We start from the raw sequence: 16,010 nt of genomic DNA, 5'->3' as shown, positions 1-16,010 counted from the left end.
ATACACAAAGTGTTTGCCAAAGCATAGGAACGCCGCCTCCTCCTCAGCTCGTATGCCTTGGCAAACGTATCTGTCACTGCAGAGGAGAAAATCCCGTCTTGCAGCGCCGCATACACCGACTTGCGTGTAATCTGACAGCAGCGCAATGCTTCTGTCAGAATGCACATCGGTGCTGCAGCTGGTCGATCGGTTGGTCCACCTGGAAGGTAAAAAGACAAAAAAAAAAAAAAATGAATAAACCAGGCCACAACGCAATAATTTTATTAACTTTGGAACAGAACGTGTAACTTTAACTTTTGGAACTAAACATTAACCTGTTTGCTTACCTGTTTTTTTTTTTTTGTTTTTTTTTTGTTTTTTTACCTTTATAGAACAAACCTCTCCTTCCCCATGGGTCAATGTGCAAAGCGCAAATCGCCCAAAGATGTGGCGAAGTGCGTTATGCACTTTGTCCCATGTGAAAGGAGACGTTTGCAGCAGCAGTGAGTGAATGGGCCCTAATAGCCCTGTGTGCCTGTCCTGGTGAGATGATCCCTATGCTAATAGTGTACCTGTGAGTGGTACTTCCGGAAACACTCTCCAAAGCATAGGGCAGGGTGGTCCGGACAGTCAGGACAGAAATAGCGGGTGTCACGCCTTATTCCACTCCTGCTACAGACACGACATCTTTTTCGGGGTGACGGTTGGGCTGAGGTACCAGGAACGACATTGGGGAAATGTCGCTCGTGTAGACGGCTAACTACACTGGTGGTTGGGGCCACGGAACCTCCTGGATACAGGAGGTTCTCGATGATCTCTTCCTGAAATTTGAGGAAGGATCCAGTTCTCCCAGCCTTACTGTAGAGAACAAAACTATTGTACAGAGCCAATTGAATTAAATATACAGACACCTTCTTATACCAGCGTCTGGTGCGTCGGGAAACTAAATACGGAGACAACATCTGGTCATTGAAGTCGACCCCTCCCATGTGGAGGTTATAGTCGTGGACTGAGAGGGGCTTTTCAATGACACGGGTTGCTCGCTCAATTAGTATTGTCGTGTCTGCGTGAATGGAGGAGAGCATGTAAACGTCACGCTTGTCTCTCCATTTCACCGCGAGCAGTTCTTCGTTACACAGTGCGGCCCTCTGCCCCCTTGCAAGACGGGTGCTAACGAGCCGTTGGGGGAAGCCCGCGCGACTAGTTCGCGCGGTACCACAGGCGCCAATCCGTTCTAGAAACAAATGCCTAAAGAGGGCCACACTTGTGTAAAAATTGTCCACATAAAGATGGTACCCCTTGCCGAATAAGGGTGACACCAAGTCCCAAACTGTCTTCCCACTGCTCCCCAGGTAGTCAGGGCAACCGACCGGCTCCAGGGTCTGATCTTTTCCCTCATAGACCCGAAATTTGTGGGTATAGCCTGTGGCCCTTTCACAGAGCTTATACAATTTGACCCCATACCGGGCGCGCTTGCTTGGGATGTATTGTTTGAAGCCAAGGCGCCCGGTAAAATGTATCAGGGACTCGTCTATGCAGATGTTTTGCTCTGGGGTATAAATATCTGCAAATTTCTGGTTGAAATGGTCTATGAGGGGCCGAATTTTGTGGAGCCGGTCAAAAGCAGGGTGGCCCCTGGGACGGGAGGCGGTGTTGTCACTAAAGTGCAGGAACCGCAGGATGGCCTCAAAACGTGCCCTGGACATGGCAGCAGAGAACATGGGCATGTGATGAATCGGGTTCGTGGACCAATATGACCGCAATTCATGTTTTTTTGTCAGGCCCATGTTGAGGAGGAGGCCCAGAAAAGTTTTAAGTTCGGAAACTTGGACTGGTTTCCACCGGAAAGGCTGGGCATAAAAGCTTCCCGGGTTAGCGGTGATAAATTGTGTGGCATACCTGTTTGTTTCGGCCACAACTATGTCTAAAAGCTCCGCAGTCAAGAACAGCTCAAAAAATCCCAGGGCCGAACCGATCTGAGCCGTCTCAACCCGAACTCCAGACTGGGCAGTGAAAGGGAAAACTACAGGTGCGGCTGAAGTTGGGGACTGCCAATCAGGGTTTGCCAGCACCTCTGGGATTCTAGGGGCTCTACGGGCACGTCTTTGCGGTGGCTGCGACGGGGTCACTACTGCACGTGCCACCGTACCAGCTTCAACTGCCCTTCTGGTGCTCGCTACTTCACCAGGTTGTACGGCAGTGCTGGTACTAGGTCCAGGGAGGGCTGGGCTGCTGGTGTATGCCTCACCACGTAATCCGACAGCACCAGCCCCACTCTGCTGCTCTTGAAGCGGATCCTGCGCAACCTGCGGTCTAGCGACACGGGGCCGGGTACGCCTGGTGGTATCAGGGACCTCAGCCTCCTCGTCCGAACTTTGGGTCAGAGAGCCACTGCTTTCTACAGGTTCGTATTCTGACCCGCTGGATTCATCAGATGAGGGCTCCCACTCCTCATCCGACTGGGTCAGAAGCCTGTAGGCCTCTTCAGAGGAATACCCCCTGTTAGACATGTGGGCAACTAAATTTAGGGGTATTCCCTGAGACTACCCAAGAAAAAAAAAGCAAGCCTGTCTTACAAAGGGGAGGCTAGCGAAGTACCGGAGGCCGCTGCGGTTGATAAAAAATATCAAAACTGATTTTTACAAATATGATCTGCTATCTGGCACTTTGATTGGCTTTTTTAAAAATCAGCAACCTGCCAGCCACGATCATTGGCTGGCAGGTTGCTGACGAAATACCTCTCGATGAAATGCCAGCGCGAACTGCGCACGCGCGGGCGCATACTCGCGTCATCTCGCGTCTCGCGAGATGACGCGTATATGCGTGACTGTGCGCAGCGCTGCCACCTCCGGAACGCACATGTGCGTTAGGCGGTCCGGAGGTGGTTAAAGGGCTTCTGTCACCCCACTAAACCGTTTTTTGTTTTTTTGTTTACTTATAATCCCTATACTGCGATTTATGGCTACATAATCTAATTAATCATTTTGGTCCAGTAGATTGTGTTAAAAACGTGCTTTTATAATATGTAAATTACCTGTCTACCAGCAAGTAGGGCGGCTACTTGCTAATAGCAGCCGCATCCTCCGATCCTAAAGACGCCCCCTCCTCATGTTGATTGACAGGGCCAGGGAACGGGATCGTTCTCTGCTGGCCCTGTTTGCATTCAAAATCTCACGCCTGCGCCGTACCTGTCTTCAATCGGCGCAGGCGCACTGAGAGGCAGCCGCTCGCTCGGCCGCTCCATCCTCAATGCGCCTGCGCCGGGTGTAGATGTGAGGTCATCGGCGCAGGCGCATTGAGGATGGAGCGGCCGAGCGAGCGGCCGCCTCTCAGTGTGCCTGCGCCGACTGAATACCGTTACGGCGCAGGCGCGAGATCTTGATAGCAGACAGGGCCAGCAGAGAACGATCCCGTTCCCTGGCCCTGTCAATCACAATGCGGAGGGGGCGTCTTTAGGATCGGAGGATGCGGCTGCTACCAGCAAGTAGCCGTCCTACTTGCTGGTAGACAGGTAATTTACATATTATAAAAGCAAGTTTTTAACACAATCTACTGAACCAAAATGATTAATTAGATTATGTAGGCATAAATCGCAGTATAGGGATTATAAGTAAGCAAAAAAAAAAAGAACGGTTTAGTGGGGTGACAGAAGCCCTTTAACATAGCCAAGACGGATCCGTTTTCTATTGTGCCAGATTGTGTCTTAGAAAATGGATCCGTCCCCATTGACTTACATTGTGTGTCAGAACGGATCCGTTTGGCTCAGTTTCGTCAGACTGGCATAACGCTGCAAGCAGCGTTTTGGTGTCCGCCTCCAAAGCGGAATGGAGACGGAACAGAGGCAACTAATAAATTCTGAGCGGATTCTTTTCCATTCAGAATGCATTAGGGCAAAACTGATCCGTTTTGGACCGCTTGTGAGAGCCCTGAACGGATCTCACAAACAGAAAGCCAAAACGCCAGTGTGAAAGTAGCCTAAAAGGTAAATGTGTCCAGAGGCTTTTGGTCTCCATCTGGCTTCGATATATCAGTATTCCATGCAACTATATCCAGTAAAATAAAGTTAAATGTCACTGTATGGTATCTGTCATAGTCTACTTTCACACTAGCGTTAAAGTTTTCCTGTATTGAGTTCCGTCCTAGGGGCTCAATACCGGAAAAATAACTGATTCTGTCCCAATGCATTCTAAATGGAAAGCAAATCCGTTCAGTATGCATCAGGATCTCCTCAGTTCAGTCACTTTTACGGTATTTGTCCGGAGAAAATACCGCAGCATTTTTTCCTCCGGCCAAAATTCCGGAACACTACCCTGAATGCAAGATCCGGTATCAAGTGTTCTGGTTAAATGGATCCGGAATTCCAGTCTGTGCATGCGCAGACCTTTAAAAATGTGAAAAAATAAGTACCTGATCTGTTTTTCTGGATGACACCTGAAAGACGGATCAGGTATTTCAATGCATTTGTCAGACTGATTAGGATCCTGATCAGTGTGCAAATGTCATGCGTTTGCATACAGTTTTCCTGATTAGGCAGGCAGTTCAGGCAACGGAACTGCCTGCCGGAATCCAACAACACAAGGGTGAAATTACCCAGATACAGCAATTCAATGTATACATCCTGGGTGTATATGTTAGAGCCCATAAATGTGATATGAACAGACCATTATATGTACAGTACATGCCGAGATTATTTATATGTATGTGGTATATGAGCAATAATATATTTATTATATCTGTGAGATAGATGGAAGGTGGGCTTTCAGCTTCAATTTCTGGTGTGTTTTGTTAGCAGTTAGCGGTCAGTGTGTGAGATGGACACCAGCTTATAGCACTGACTCACAGATCCCTTGTGAACCTATGAAGATGCTGGCTTCAGCACAAGAGAATACAAGTGAACAGCCTGGTGACCTAACATCATCATCTACTGGTCCAAGCTACTGGTCTACTCTCAAATTGTCATCGGTTTTCCCATTGTCAGTTGATACCTTATTTTTTGCCCCATAAGACGCACTTTTTCTCCCCCCAAAATGGGGGGAAAATACCCCTGCGTCTTATGGGGCGAATGCTGACAGTTTTACATCGCAAGCTGCGATGTACGAGCGAGCGGGGACTCGGGGAGGGACTGGGAGGAGGAGCTGGGGGCCGGCAATAGCGGTGGGGCGGTGCAGTCAGTTTACTATAGCCTTGCCCCGCGGCTCCGGTATACCAATATAAGATGTCTTATTCAATTAATAGTTATTAAACATGCCCCCTCACTCCTAATAGTACCTTACATCCTAACCGCTTCAGTAGAATGCAGGCAGACCGGGCGGGCGGCAGCGTAACTCCCTGATGTCACGTGCCTGCGCCGCCTACTTTATGAATGAAGCAGGTGGCGCAGGCAAGTGACGTCAGTGAGTGACGCGCCGGCCGGCCGCCCGGCCTGCCTGCCTGCCGGCATTGTACTGAAGCGGTTAGGATGTAAGGTACTATTAGGAGTGAGGGGGCATGTTTAATAACTATTAATTGAATAAGACATCTTATATTTGTATACTGGAGCGGCGGGGGGGGGGGGATCTGTGGATGACATTTTTATGGGGGACATCTGTGGATGGCACAGTTATGGGCTGGGGGGGTCTGTGGATGGCACATATATAACAGTGCCATCCACAGATTCCCCCCTCTAACAGTGCCATCCACAGATCCCTCCTGTAACCGTGCCAGCCACAGATCCCCCCTGTAACAGTGCCAGCCACAGATCCCCCCTGTAACAGTGCCAGCCACAGATCCCCCCTGTAACAGTGCCAGCCACAGATCCCCCCTGTAACAGTGCCAGCCACAGATCCCCCTGTAATAGTGCCAGCCACAGATCCCCCTGTAACAGTGCAAGCCATAGATCCCCCCCATAACAGTGTCTGTCATCCACAGATCCCCCCCATAACAGTGTCCGTCATCCACAGATCCCCCCATAAGTGTCAGTCATCCACAGATCCCCCCATAACAGTGTCCGTCATCCACAGATCCCTCCATTACAGTGTCCGTCATCCACAGATCCCCCCCATAACAGTGTCCGTCATCCACAGATCCCCCCATAACAGTGTCCGTCATCCACAGATCCCCCCCATAACAGTGTCCGTCATCCACAGATCCCCCCATAACAGTGTCCGTCATCCACAGATCCCCAGTAATAGTGCCATCCACAGACCACCATTAGTTCCAAACACACAGCACACCTTTTTGGTTAAAAATGTTTTTTCTCTTATTTTCCTCCCCAAAAACCTAGGTGCATCTTATGGGCCGGTGCGTCTTATAGGGTGAAAAATACGGTATTTGAATTTTGCTCCATGACTTGTAATTTGTATGGATTTTCTTTATGTAGAAATGTTATAAAATATATATAATTTTAAGGTTCTATTATTTTAAAATTATTAAACTTAGATTTATTCTTGGCAGATGACTGTACCAGGAGCTCAGACAAACATTTGATGTTGGATTTTAGAACAGATGAGTGTGGTGTCACAGAAGATACACATGAAGAGCATGCCATTATCTCAGAAATATCCTCAGCCTTTCACAGCAAAGATCTATTATCTGATCCTTTGGATGGATTTCCATCTTCTGATTCATCACAGACTGTTAAGCAAAATAAAAGACACAGAAGAAGTGTTCAACATCAAAGAAGTCACACAGGGGAGAATGCTCTTTCATGCTCAGAATGTGGGAAACATTTTAACTCTAAATCACATCTTGTTAGACATAACAGAATTCACACAGGGGAGAAGCCATTTGCATGTTCAGAATGTGAAAAACATTTTAACTCTAAATCGCATCTTGTTAGACATCAGAGAATTCACACAGGGGAGAAGCCATTTGCATGTTCAGAATGTGAAAAACATTTTAACTCTAAATCGCATCTTGTTAGACATCAGAGAATTCACACAGGGGAGAAGCCATTTTCTTGTTTAGAATGTGGGGAATGTTTTAACCAAAAATCATGTCTTGTTATACATGAGAGAACTCACGCAGGGGAGAAGCAATTTTTATGTTCAGAATGTGGGAAATGTTTTCAGCAGAAATCATGTCTTCTTAACCATCAGAGAATTCACACAGGGAAGAAGCCATTTTCATGTTTAGAATGTGAAAAATATTTTAACTGTAAATCACATCTTCTTAGACATCAGAGAACTCACACAGGGGAGAAGCCATTTTCATGTTCAGAATGTGAAAAGCATTTTAACCGTAAATCAAGTCTTGTTATACACGAGAGAACTCACACAGGGGAGAAGCCATTTTTATGTTCAGAATGTGGGAAATGTTTTCAGCAGAAATCATATCTTCTTATTCATCAGAGAATTCACACAGGGGAGAAGCCATTTTCTTGTTCAAAATGTGGGAAATGTTTTCAGCAGAAATCACATCTTCTGAACCATCAGATAATTCACACAGGGGAGAAGCCATTTTCATGTTTAGAATGTGAAAAATATTTTAGCCGGAAATCACATCTTGTTAGACATGAGAGAATTCACACAGGGGAGAAGCCATTTTCTTGTTCAGAATGTGGGAAATGTTTTCAGCAGAAATCATATCTTCTTAACCATCAGAGAATTCACACTGGAAAGAAGTGATTTTAATGTGCAGAATATGATAACTAGAGATGAGCTAACATTAAAAAAATTCTGCAGCTTGGTCAAATTTAATTTGTTTTGAATTAATTTGTCACGAATCACTATGTTAAAACCCCATTCAGCCTATCAATCAATAAGACCATTTTTAACGGCCCCTTAGACCGAAGTGCACCCATCTAACAGCCATTAAAAACATTAATATGCTAGTTAAATATGGCCTTTTGGGTTAAAAAAAAATAAGGTATTTTTTAGTCGAGAGGAGCAAACTGCCTCTGTGCGAGCAAGTAAATTAGGAAAGTAAACTTCAGCCGCCTCTTAGGAAAAATGATTCATGAAGCCCAAGGAAAATCGGCTTCATTTAAAACCATATTTTAAAAAAATTCACAATGAATTCCACTTCGGATGGTTCGCTTCGCTGAATGCTAGTGATAACTAGAGATCGATCGATTGTCGGATTTACCGATATTATCGGCCGATATTCATGATTTTCAAAGTTATCGGTATTGACATCTAACGTTGCCGATAAAGCGACCAGCGCGCGTGTTCGCTCTGCAGCACAGGGGAGAAGGAAGCAGTCTCTCCCTCCCCCGTGCTGCTGCCTCTGCCACCAATGAGAGGAGAGAGGGCAAAGAGGAGAGGAGGGGCTGTGGCTACTGCGCCACCAATGAAGTTAACTCACCGCACCCAACATCTATGGCAAGTAGCTACGATCCGCGGCAGTTCCCCTGCCGCACCTGAGGGGTTAACTGCCACGGATCGCAGCTACCTCTCATAGAAGTCGAGTGCGGCTATATGATTCTGCAGCCAGCACCCGCCTCCTGTATTTGAATTAATGGGCGAGTTAAAAACATTGGTGGTGCAGTGCGCCCTCCCTCATCCCCCCAAACCTCAGTATTAAAAATATTGATGGCGCATGGTGCCCCCTCAGTATTAGTCATTGATGGCAGTGGCCACAGGGTCTTCTCCTCATTGGTGGTGCTGTGGCAGCTTCTGATCGGATCCCCAGCAGTGTAATCCTGGGGATCCGATCGGCTACCATGGCAGCCAGGATGCTACTGAAGCCCTGGCTACCATGGTAATCTCCCTGCTGATGTGTGCACAGGGCAGCAGGGAGAGTGTGAAGTACCATTCACCCTAACAGACTCTATTAGGGTGAATAGGACAAGGGTTCTAGCCCCTAAGGGAGCGCTAATAGTTAGTAAAAAAAAAAAAAAAACACCAAAATGTTAAGTATAAATGAAAAATAAAGATTTTTTTTTAAAAAAGCTAAACGTTAACAAAAAACATGTTCATTAAACAGCAGATTTATGTAAGAATTTATTTTATTTTTTTCAAAAATGAAAATCCACAGAATATCGGTATAAATTATCTGCTATCGGCCTGAAAGTTCACAGGTTATCGGTATCTGCTCTAAAAAATCAATATCAGTCGATCCCTAGTGATAATCATAAAGCAGATCTTGTTAGACATCGGGGAATCCACACAGGGAGAAATTATTTTTATGTTCTGAATGTGGAACATGAAATAGAATACAGTGAAGTCTTAATACACATCAGTGAATTCACACAGGGCCGAAGCCACTGTCATGTTCAGGAGAGCTCACAGAGGAAAAATGTTTTTCTACCAAGGGATTTTTTTAAAATTTTCTCAACTTTCGTTACAATTTGTAGTTTTTATGGTGCTATTTTGGGGTACACATTAGTGTTGAGCGTGAATATTCGAATAGCGAATATTAATCGCGAATATCGCAGATTTGCAAATATTACAAATATAGTGCTATATATTCGCTATATCGAATATTCGTCATTTTATAACATCTGAAAACATGATTCCTCCCTGCTTCTTTCTTGTGGGTCAATGACTCATTGACAATGAGTCATTGGCCCACAAGCAACTTTAAGCAGGAAGGAATCATGTTTTCATATGGAAAATAAAACGACGAATATTCTAAAAAACGAATATATAGCAAAATAGTGAATATATTCGTTATTTTGAATATTCGTCTTTTTTTTTTCCAATCTGTACGGTCGTCCGCATACTCCTCCTCGACATGTGTCCCCGTTTTTTATAGCAATATACCGAATATGTACAGCTACGTCATGGGTCCTTAAGGATCATTTTCAAAAACAGAAATGGGGTCATTTACTTACAGCATTATGCCAAATTTTGGAGTATGGAAAGTTGCAAGGCCCAAGCCTTTGTGACGATACTTTATCACATTTTTTCACTCTTCTCGCCCGATCCCTAAACATGGTGGCCGCTCGTGCGTGCAGCAGGCGCCTTAGCCGCGGGGTCTCTGCTATTTTAAATAGCAGAAACCCGCGGCACATGTATGCAATCAGCCATAAGGCTGATAAGGTACAAATCTACCACTGAGGGAGAAACCGTGTCAGGTTTCGAAACGTGTATGGTGAATATAGCCTGGCGATGCTGATGCATTGGAAAAAAACCTGGGAGAAAAATTTCTCAAGCACGGTACCTGCTAACATCTCCAGCAAACACCATAAGCCCACTAGCGCTATATACAGAGTGCCGACACCAGTGCAGGACGGAATTGTGGCATTAACGTAACTGCAAACATCTGAGGATGTAAATATCAGGTACTACAAACTGCACTGCATGCACGCATACATCGGTGAACTCGAGGTGCAGTAAGAACCTGTCACTCTCATATATAAGCAGGAGATCGTACATTTAAAGTACAGCTGGAGGAAGCACTGGGAGACTGCTCATAATAACATTGGAACTGTTATATTGTGGCTATGGATGCATGTAGCAGTGTAGTTGAGCCCTATGTGTCGCGCGACTTATTGTCGTTGTGTAGCCCTAGCCTAAAGCTGACCTACAGCAGTGAAGAAAAAATGGCTGGGTTGTTATGGAAACCTGGAGTAAAACTGTGTATGGAGAGTAAGAGCCTGGGAGCTTCTATTGGCTGATAAGGAACATGACCGTGTCTATTGCAGTTGGGATATGAGTGAAAGACTTGCAGGCTTCTATTAGTTAATTAAAGACACAAATAAAGTTTCTGTGTGATACCAGGAACAATTAAGCAGCAGTCCCAAAAAGATAGAGTTAGTCCCTTCTCCAATAAAATCCAAAAGAGTACATACATATGGGTATGACTTGAATGGCGAGTGTTTCACAAACAAGAAGTCTTCATGGAGATTTCGCAGCTTCACAGATGCGTCCCCAGTATAAGGGCTCGATACCCACCAGCAAAGCGATTCTACTCACAATAAAATAACTTGCATAAAGGGTGTAAATTAGCCCGACCCGGGTTTCGCCTTCGCTTCGTCTGGGGCGTCACAATCAAATCCACCCGAACTCTGATCTTATGCAGTTAGGGTACTATGTCATTTCCGGTTTCCAGAATACAAGTTAGTACAAAATCTCATAATGTTCTCATATATAAAATAAAATCTGCGACATAGATTAAATCACTTACAGTGAAAGTTGCAAAATCCCTCTGTGACTAGCACAAAACCTACTGGCATCGTATGACATATACGCACGCCCTAAGGAGACAACATGATCGTGCATCCACCGGTTGGTGCCCTGTACCTAGAGTACAAACCAATCTTCAGGTTCGGGTGGTGGGCAATGATTTGCCATGTTTGAATATTAAAATATATATATGAAGGATATGGAAACGTAAAACCCCTACTCTACCTAAAAACACCTAATACCTTATATCATCTAATATCCCACCTTCTGCCATTCAAGGAAGCGGCCTGTGAGTATTATACTAGAAATCTCATGGAATATTGTTGTATTACTCCATACTGACAGCTTTCATGTCCCATTCAATATTGAGGCCTTTGGGTTGTAGCGTATTTAATTCGTAGATCCACTGTGCTTCTCTCTTATTTATTTGTTTCACCGCATCCCCACCTCTCCAATTCTTATGTACATGTTCAACCCCCACAAATCTCTGTCCTGCAGGGTTTTTGTGGTGAACTTTTTTTAAATGTGCGGATACACTATGGGTTTCAAGACCTCTTCTTATGTTTCCTATATGTTCACTAATTCTGGTTTTGAGTTTCCTTAGGATTCTGCCCACATATTGTAACCTGCAGGGGCACTCTAACACATAGATTACCCCTGCACACTCACAAGATAGTTGTCCTCTAACTTTCATTTCTTTTTGGCTGGAACACAGGTTAATGCAGGTCATTTTTCAGGAATATCTCAGGAATGGTACGTCCTAGAGAGCTGAGACCCTCACAAGATTTCTTTCCAGGTAGCAAGGGGTGTGTATACCAAGTTTTGTTGAAATCGATGGTTGCGTTTTTGACTGATCACGGAACATACATACACATATATAAGTCCTTCTTAAGATAGATATAGCCTTAAGGGCATACTAGATATGACACTATATATACACAGATGTAACGGATCTCCTAGCACCCCGACCCGGTACCTCTGTTGATAGATGCTCCTAGTGCTTCCCGAGGACATCAAGCACTCCCCTTGACACCGTGAGCGCTGCAGACCCCACGAACTGCCGAAGCTTGGTTGAGGTCTCACCGTCTCCTACCCACCCTGGACCTACGATAAGGCTCCAGTGGGTGAACCTCTCCTAAATCCAGAGAGCAGGAACAGCTCTTACAAGAGCTAGTAGTTATAGCCAGGAGAGTATAGCAAATCTTCAGCGTATAGCAATCCCCAGTGTCGATCAGTTACCCAAACACCAGCCTCAACATGATGAAGGGTAAAACAGGAACTCTTTATTTGAACACACAAGTATTGATTTATACACATTTTCCAACAAGGTTACCACCCACAGGGTTTTGTAAAAACAGCCAATAACCACGTACAATACACTCAGACACTCCCACACAAAATCCTCCCGTCTGCCCGTGATTCAATTACCTCACTCTGGGTTGATGCAATCATCACAGACAGGAGAATATACAATGTCCTCTGTCCTGGAGACAACCGAGACGTAATTCAATTCTCTTTCAGGACAAAGGACATCACCAATACACACAGAGAGACAATGGAACAGACCTCACTACTCAATGTATACAATGTCCCACCCTTTTCAATACACATAGTCATTTAACATCCCAAAATGGCACGAATTAGACCAGGGGTTCAAGTTAGTACAAGTCCTTTGTGAACAAAGGAAGCCTGGCTGATGAGAGGGCCCATAATCCTGGGGCAAGAGGCTGGTAGCCAGGCCCCTCCAAAACCCAGTGGCGAGGTTGCTTTCGCCACAACAGATATACAGTCATGTGACAAAATTAGGACACCCTTTGAAAGCATGTGGTTTTTTGTAACATTTTTAATAAAAGGCTATTTCATCTCCGTTTCAACAATACAGAGAGATTAAAGTAATCCGACTAAACAAAGAAAACTGAAGAAAAGTCTTTTCAAGATCTTCTGTAAATGTCATTCTACAAAAATGCCTATTCTAACTGAGGAAAAAGATAGGACACCCTTGCCCCTAATAGCGAGTGTTACCTCCTTTGGCTGAAATAACTGCAGTGAGACGGTTCTTGTAGCCATCTACCAGTCTTCGACATCGGTCTGAGGAAATTTTACCCCACTCCTCAATGCAGAACTTTTTCAGCTGTGAGATGTTTGAGGGGTTTCTTGCACGTACAGCCCTTTTCAAGTCACCCCACAGCATCTCAATGGGATTCAAATCTGGACATTCCAGGACTCTCCATTTCTTCTTTTTCAGCCAATCTTTGGTTGATTTACTAGTATGTTTTGGGTCATTGTCATGTTGCATGGTCCAGTTCCGCTTCAGCTTTAATTTTCTAACTGATGGTCTCACATGTTCTTCAAGCACCTTCTGATACACAGTAGAATTCATCGTGGATTCTATGATGGTGAGCTGACCAGGTCCTGCGGCAGCAAAGCAGCCCCAAACCATGACACTTCCACCTCCATGCTTCACAGTTGGTATGAGGTTCTTTTCTTGGAATGCTGTGTTTGGTTTACGCCAAACATGTCCTCTGCTGTTGTGTCCAAATAATTCAATTTTGGACTCATCTGTCCAAAGAACATTATTCCAGAAGTCCTGGTCTTTGTCAACTTTATCTCTGGCAAATGTCAGTCTGGCCTCGATGTTTCTCTTGGAAAGCAAAGGTTTCCTCCTTGCACACCTCCCATGCAAGTTAAACTTGTACAGTCTCTTTCTGATTGTAGAGGCATGTACTTCTACATCAACAGTAGCCAGAGCCTGCTGTAGTTCTCGAGATGACACTTTAGGGTTTTTGGAGACCTCTTTTAGCATCTTGCGGTCTGCTCTTGGGGTGAACTTGCTGGGGCGACCAGTCCTGGGCATGTTGGCAGTTGTTTTGAAAGCCCTCCACTTGTAGACTATCTTCCGGACAGTGGAATGGCTGATTTCAAAATCTTTTGAGATCTTTTTAAATCCCTTCCCAGACTCATAGGCTGCTACAATCTTTTTTCTGAAGTCCTCTGACAGCTCTTTTGCTCTCACCATGGTGCTCACTCTCACTTCAACAGTCAGGAGCACACCAAACTAAATGTCTGAGGTTTAAATAGGGCAAGCCTCATTCAACATGCAGAGTAACGATCTACTAATTATGTGCACCTGGTGTGATATACCTGTGTGAGATCTGAGCCAATTTAAGAGGGAATACATGTGAGGGTGTCCTATCTTTTTCCTCAGTTAGAATAGGCATTTTTGTAGAATGACATTTACAGAAGATCTTGAAAAGACTTTTCTTCAGTTTTCTTTGTTTAGTTGGATTACTTTAATCTCTCTGTATTGTTGAAAAGATGAAATAACCTTTTATTAAAAATGTTACAAAAAACCACATGCTTTCAAAGGGTGTCCTAATTTTTTCACATGACTGTATACAATGGTCCGATATGCAAATACAGATGGTGGTACAATCAGAATTAGCAAATGAAAGTCAGTTACCGGATAAAGGCGCAACCCTTTAGCTGTGATGGTGAATTCCATAGCCCCCGGGAGGCAGTGACCTAAGCAGGATTTCCAAGGTTCCTCCAAACACGTTACACGACGTGACCCCTGTTAGGGTAAAATCCCCTTCCCTATGATTGTCGGGATCCCAATTGATTTGTTCTCATGAGAACTCAGAGAGCTGACACAGATTGCTGAATCAGATTAACTTTCTCTCTACTTTATTTTTCACACCTGTATACATCTTTATAACAGATAATCATTTACAAATCTGGCACACCAACAAGGAGGTTGAAATCAAGACTAGTGATTTGATTTGTTATTCATATAAGGCAATACTCTGGACCATACTAACAGAATTCTACTAATTAGGAGGTTTCTGCTTGCATCTCATCTCAAAGTTAGTATTCGTTAGCAGCACATCCCGAAACTAAGAAAGAAGATAAATATCTCTTGTTTGTCAAACTCTGATAAGGAAACAAGGCAGCTACTACCTTGGCCTTGTAGCTATCTATACACAGAAACTGCCTACATTGTTACAGCCAGCTCATTCATTTTCCACATATTCACAAGATGGAGGACATGTTTATACAAAATGGATTCTCATCCATCACAATTCCCCCATTTTGAGATATCTTGGAACTGACATCTTAACCCAGAGGTACTCCAGTTGGGATAGGTCCAACTGCCAGCCTGGAGGCCATATTCCCTCCTAGGTATTGATGCAGTTCCCAAGACCTCTCAATAACCCTGGTAGTTTCTCCTTTTAGTACAGAACATGTTGGTGCACATAAACATAAGCTTAATCACAGGATATACTACTATTATAATCAACACTACTTGCATTATTGTTTGTCTTGCCACCAGGGAGCCTCCACTCACCTTGCTATGGGGAGAGGGACTGCAGTGGGGTTATACTTTTGATCATCAGGGCCTGGTCTTCTTTGTGAGACAAACTGCCAATAAGACATATGAATAAGTTCTTTAAAAGTCAAAGGGATTGCCAGATAATGCATAGTTCTTGAACTCATGGGACTGTGAGTACAGATCCAACAGTCTTTAGTTTTACTGTCAGTGTCGATGAGTCCTCTAAACAACACCTGGTGGTGTCGGATAAGTGCATTGTCCAAGTTATCCTTCAGTTTTTGGTACAGTGCTGTTGTTCCCAGGATTAGGGCGGCCATCAGCAGGAGGATCCTCATCCTTGGGCGTCGGAACTTTCTTGCAGTGAGAACCATGTATCCAGTTAGGCTTTCCTTCAACCTTTAATGTTGTATGAGTAGTCAACAATTCTTGGAAAGGACCATCAAATCTGGGATCCAAGCTTTTCCTCACTTGTCTTTTTACCACCACCCAGTCTCCTGGTTGCAGACTGTGTGTTACATCTACTGAATCTGGATGGGAAGAAAACACTTGTTTATGAGTGTGCTCAAGCCTCTTTGTGAGGGCCCGCATGTAGCTTGTTAGGCTATCATAGTTAATTTGCAACTGTTGTGGAAAATACAATCCTAATCTGGGGG

At 44.5% G+C, this 16,010-nt stretch overlaps 2 protein-coding genes across 2 annotated transcripts in view; both read left to right on the top strand.

Annotated features, from left to right (window-relative positions):
• Positions 1 to 7,623, top strand: part of LOC122934030 (zinc finger protein OZF-like) — a 50,062-nt gene extending 42,439 nt beyond the window's left edge. The window contains exon 4 of the mRNA XM_044289171.1: positions 6,412 to 7,623. Coding sequence (XP_044145106.1) covers positions 6,412 to 7,583 — 1,172 coding nt within the window. The 3' untranslated portion in view covers positions 7,584 to 7,623. The remainder of the gene's footprint in view (positions 1 to 6,411) is intronic.
• Positions 1 to 16,010, top strand: part of LOC122934017 (gastrula zinc finger protein XlCGF26.1-like) — a 323,260-nt gene that overhangs the window by 39,754 nt on the left and 267,496 nt on the right. The gene's annotated exons all lie outside the window — the stretch shown is intronic.

Source organism: Bufo gargarizans, chromosome 4 (assembly GCF_014858855.1).
Source record: "Bufo gargarizans isolate SCDJY-AF-19 chromosome 4, ASM1485885v1, whole genome shotgun sequence".
Classification (NCBI taxonomy): Eukaryota; Metazoa; Chordata; class Amphibia; order Anura; family Bufonidae; genus Bufo; species Bufo gargarizans.
Note: the sequence above shows the minus strand (reverse complement) of the source record. Positions and strands in the feature narration are given on the sequence as shown.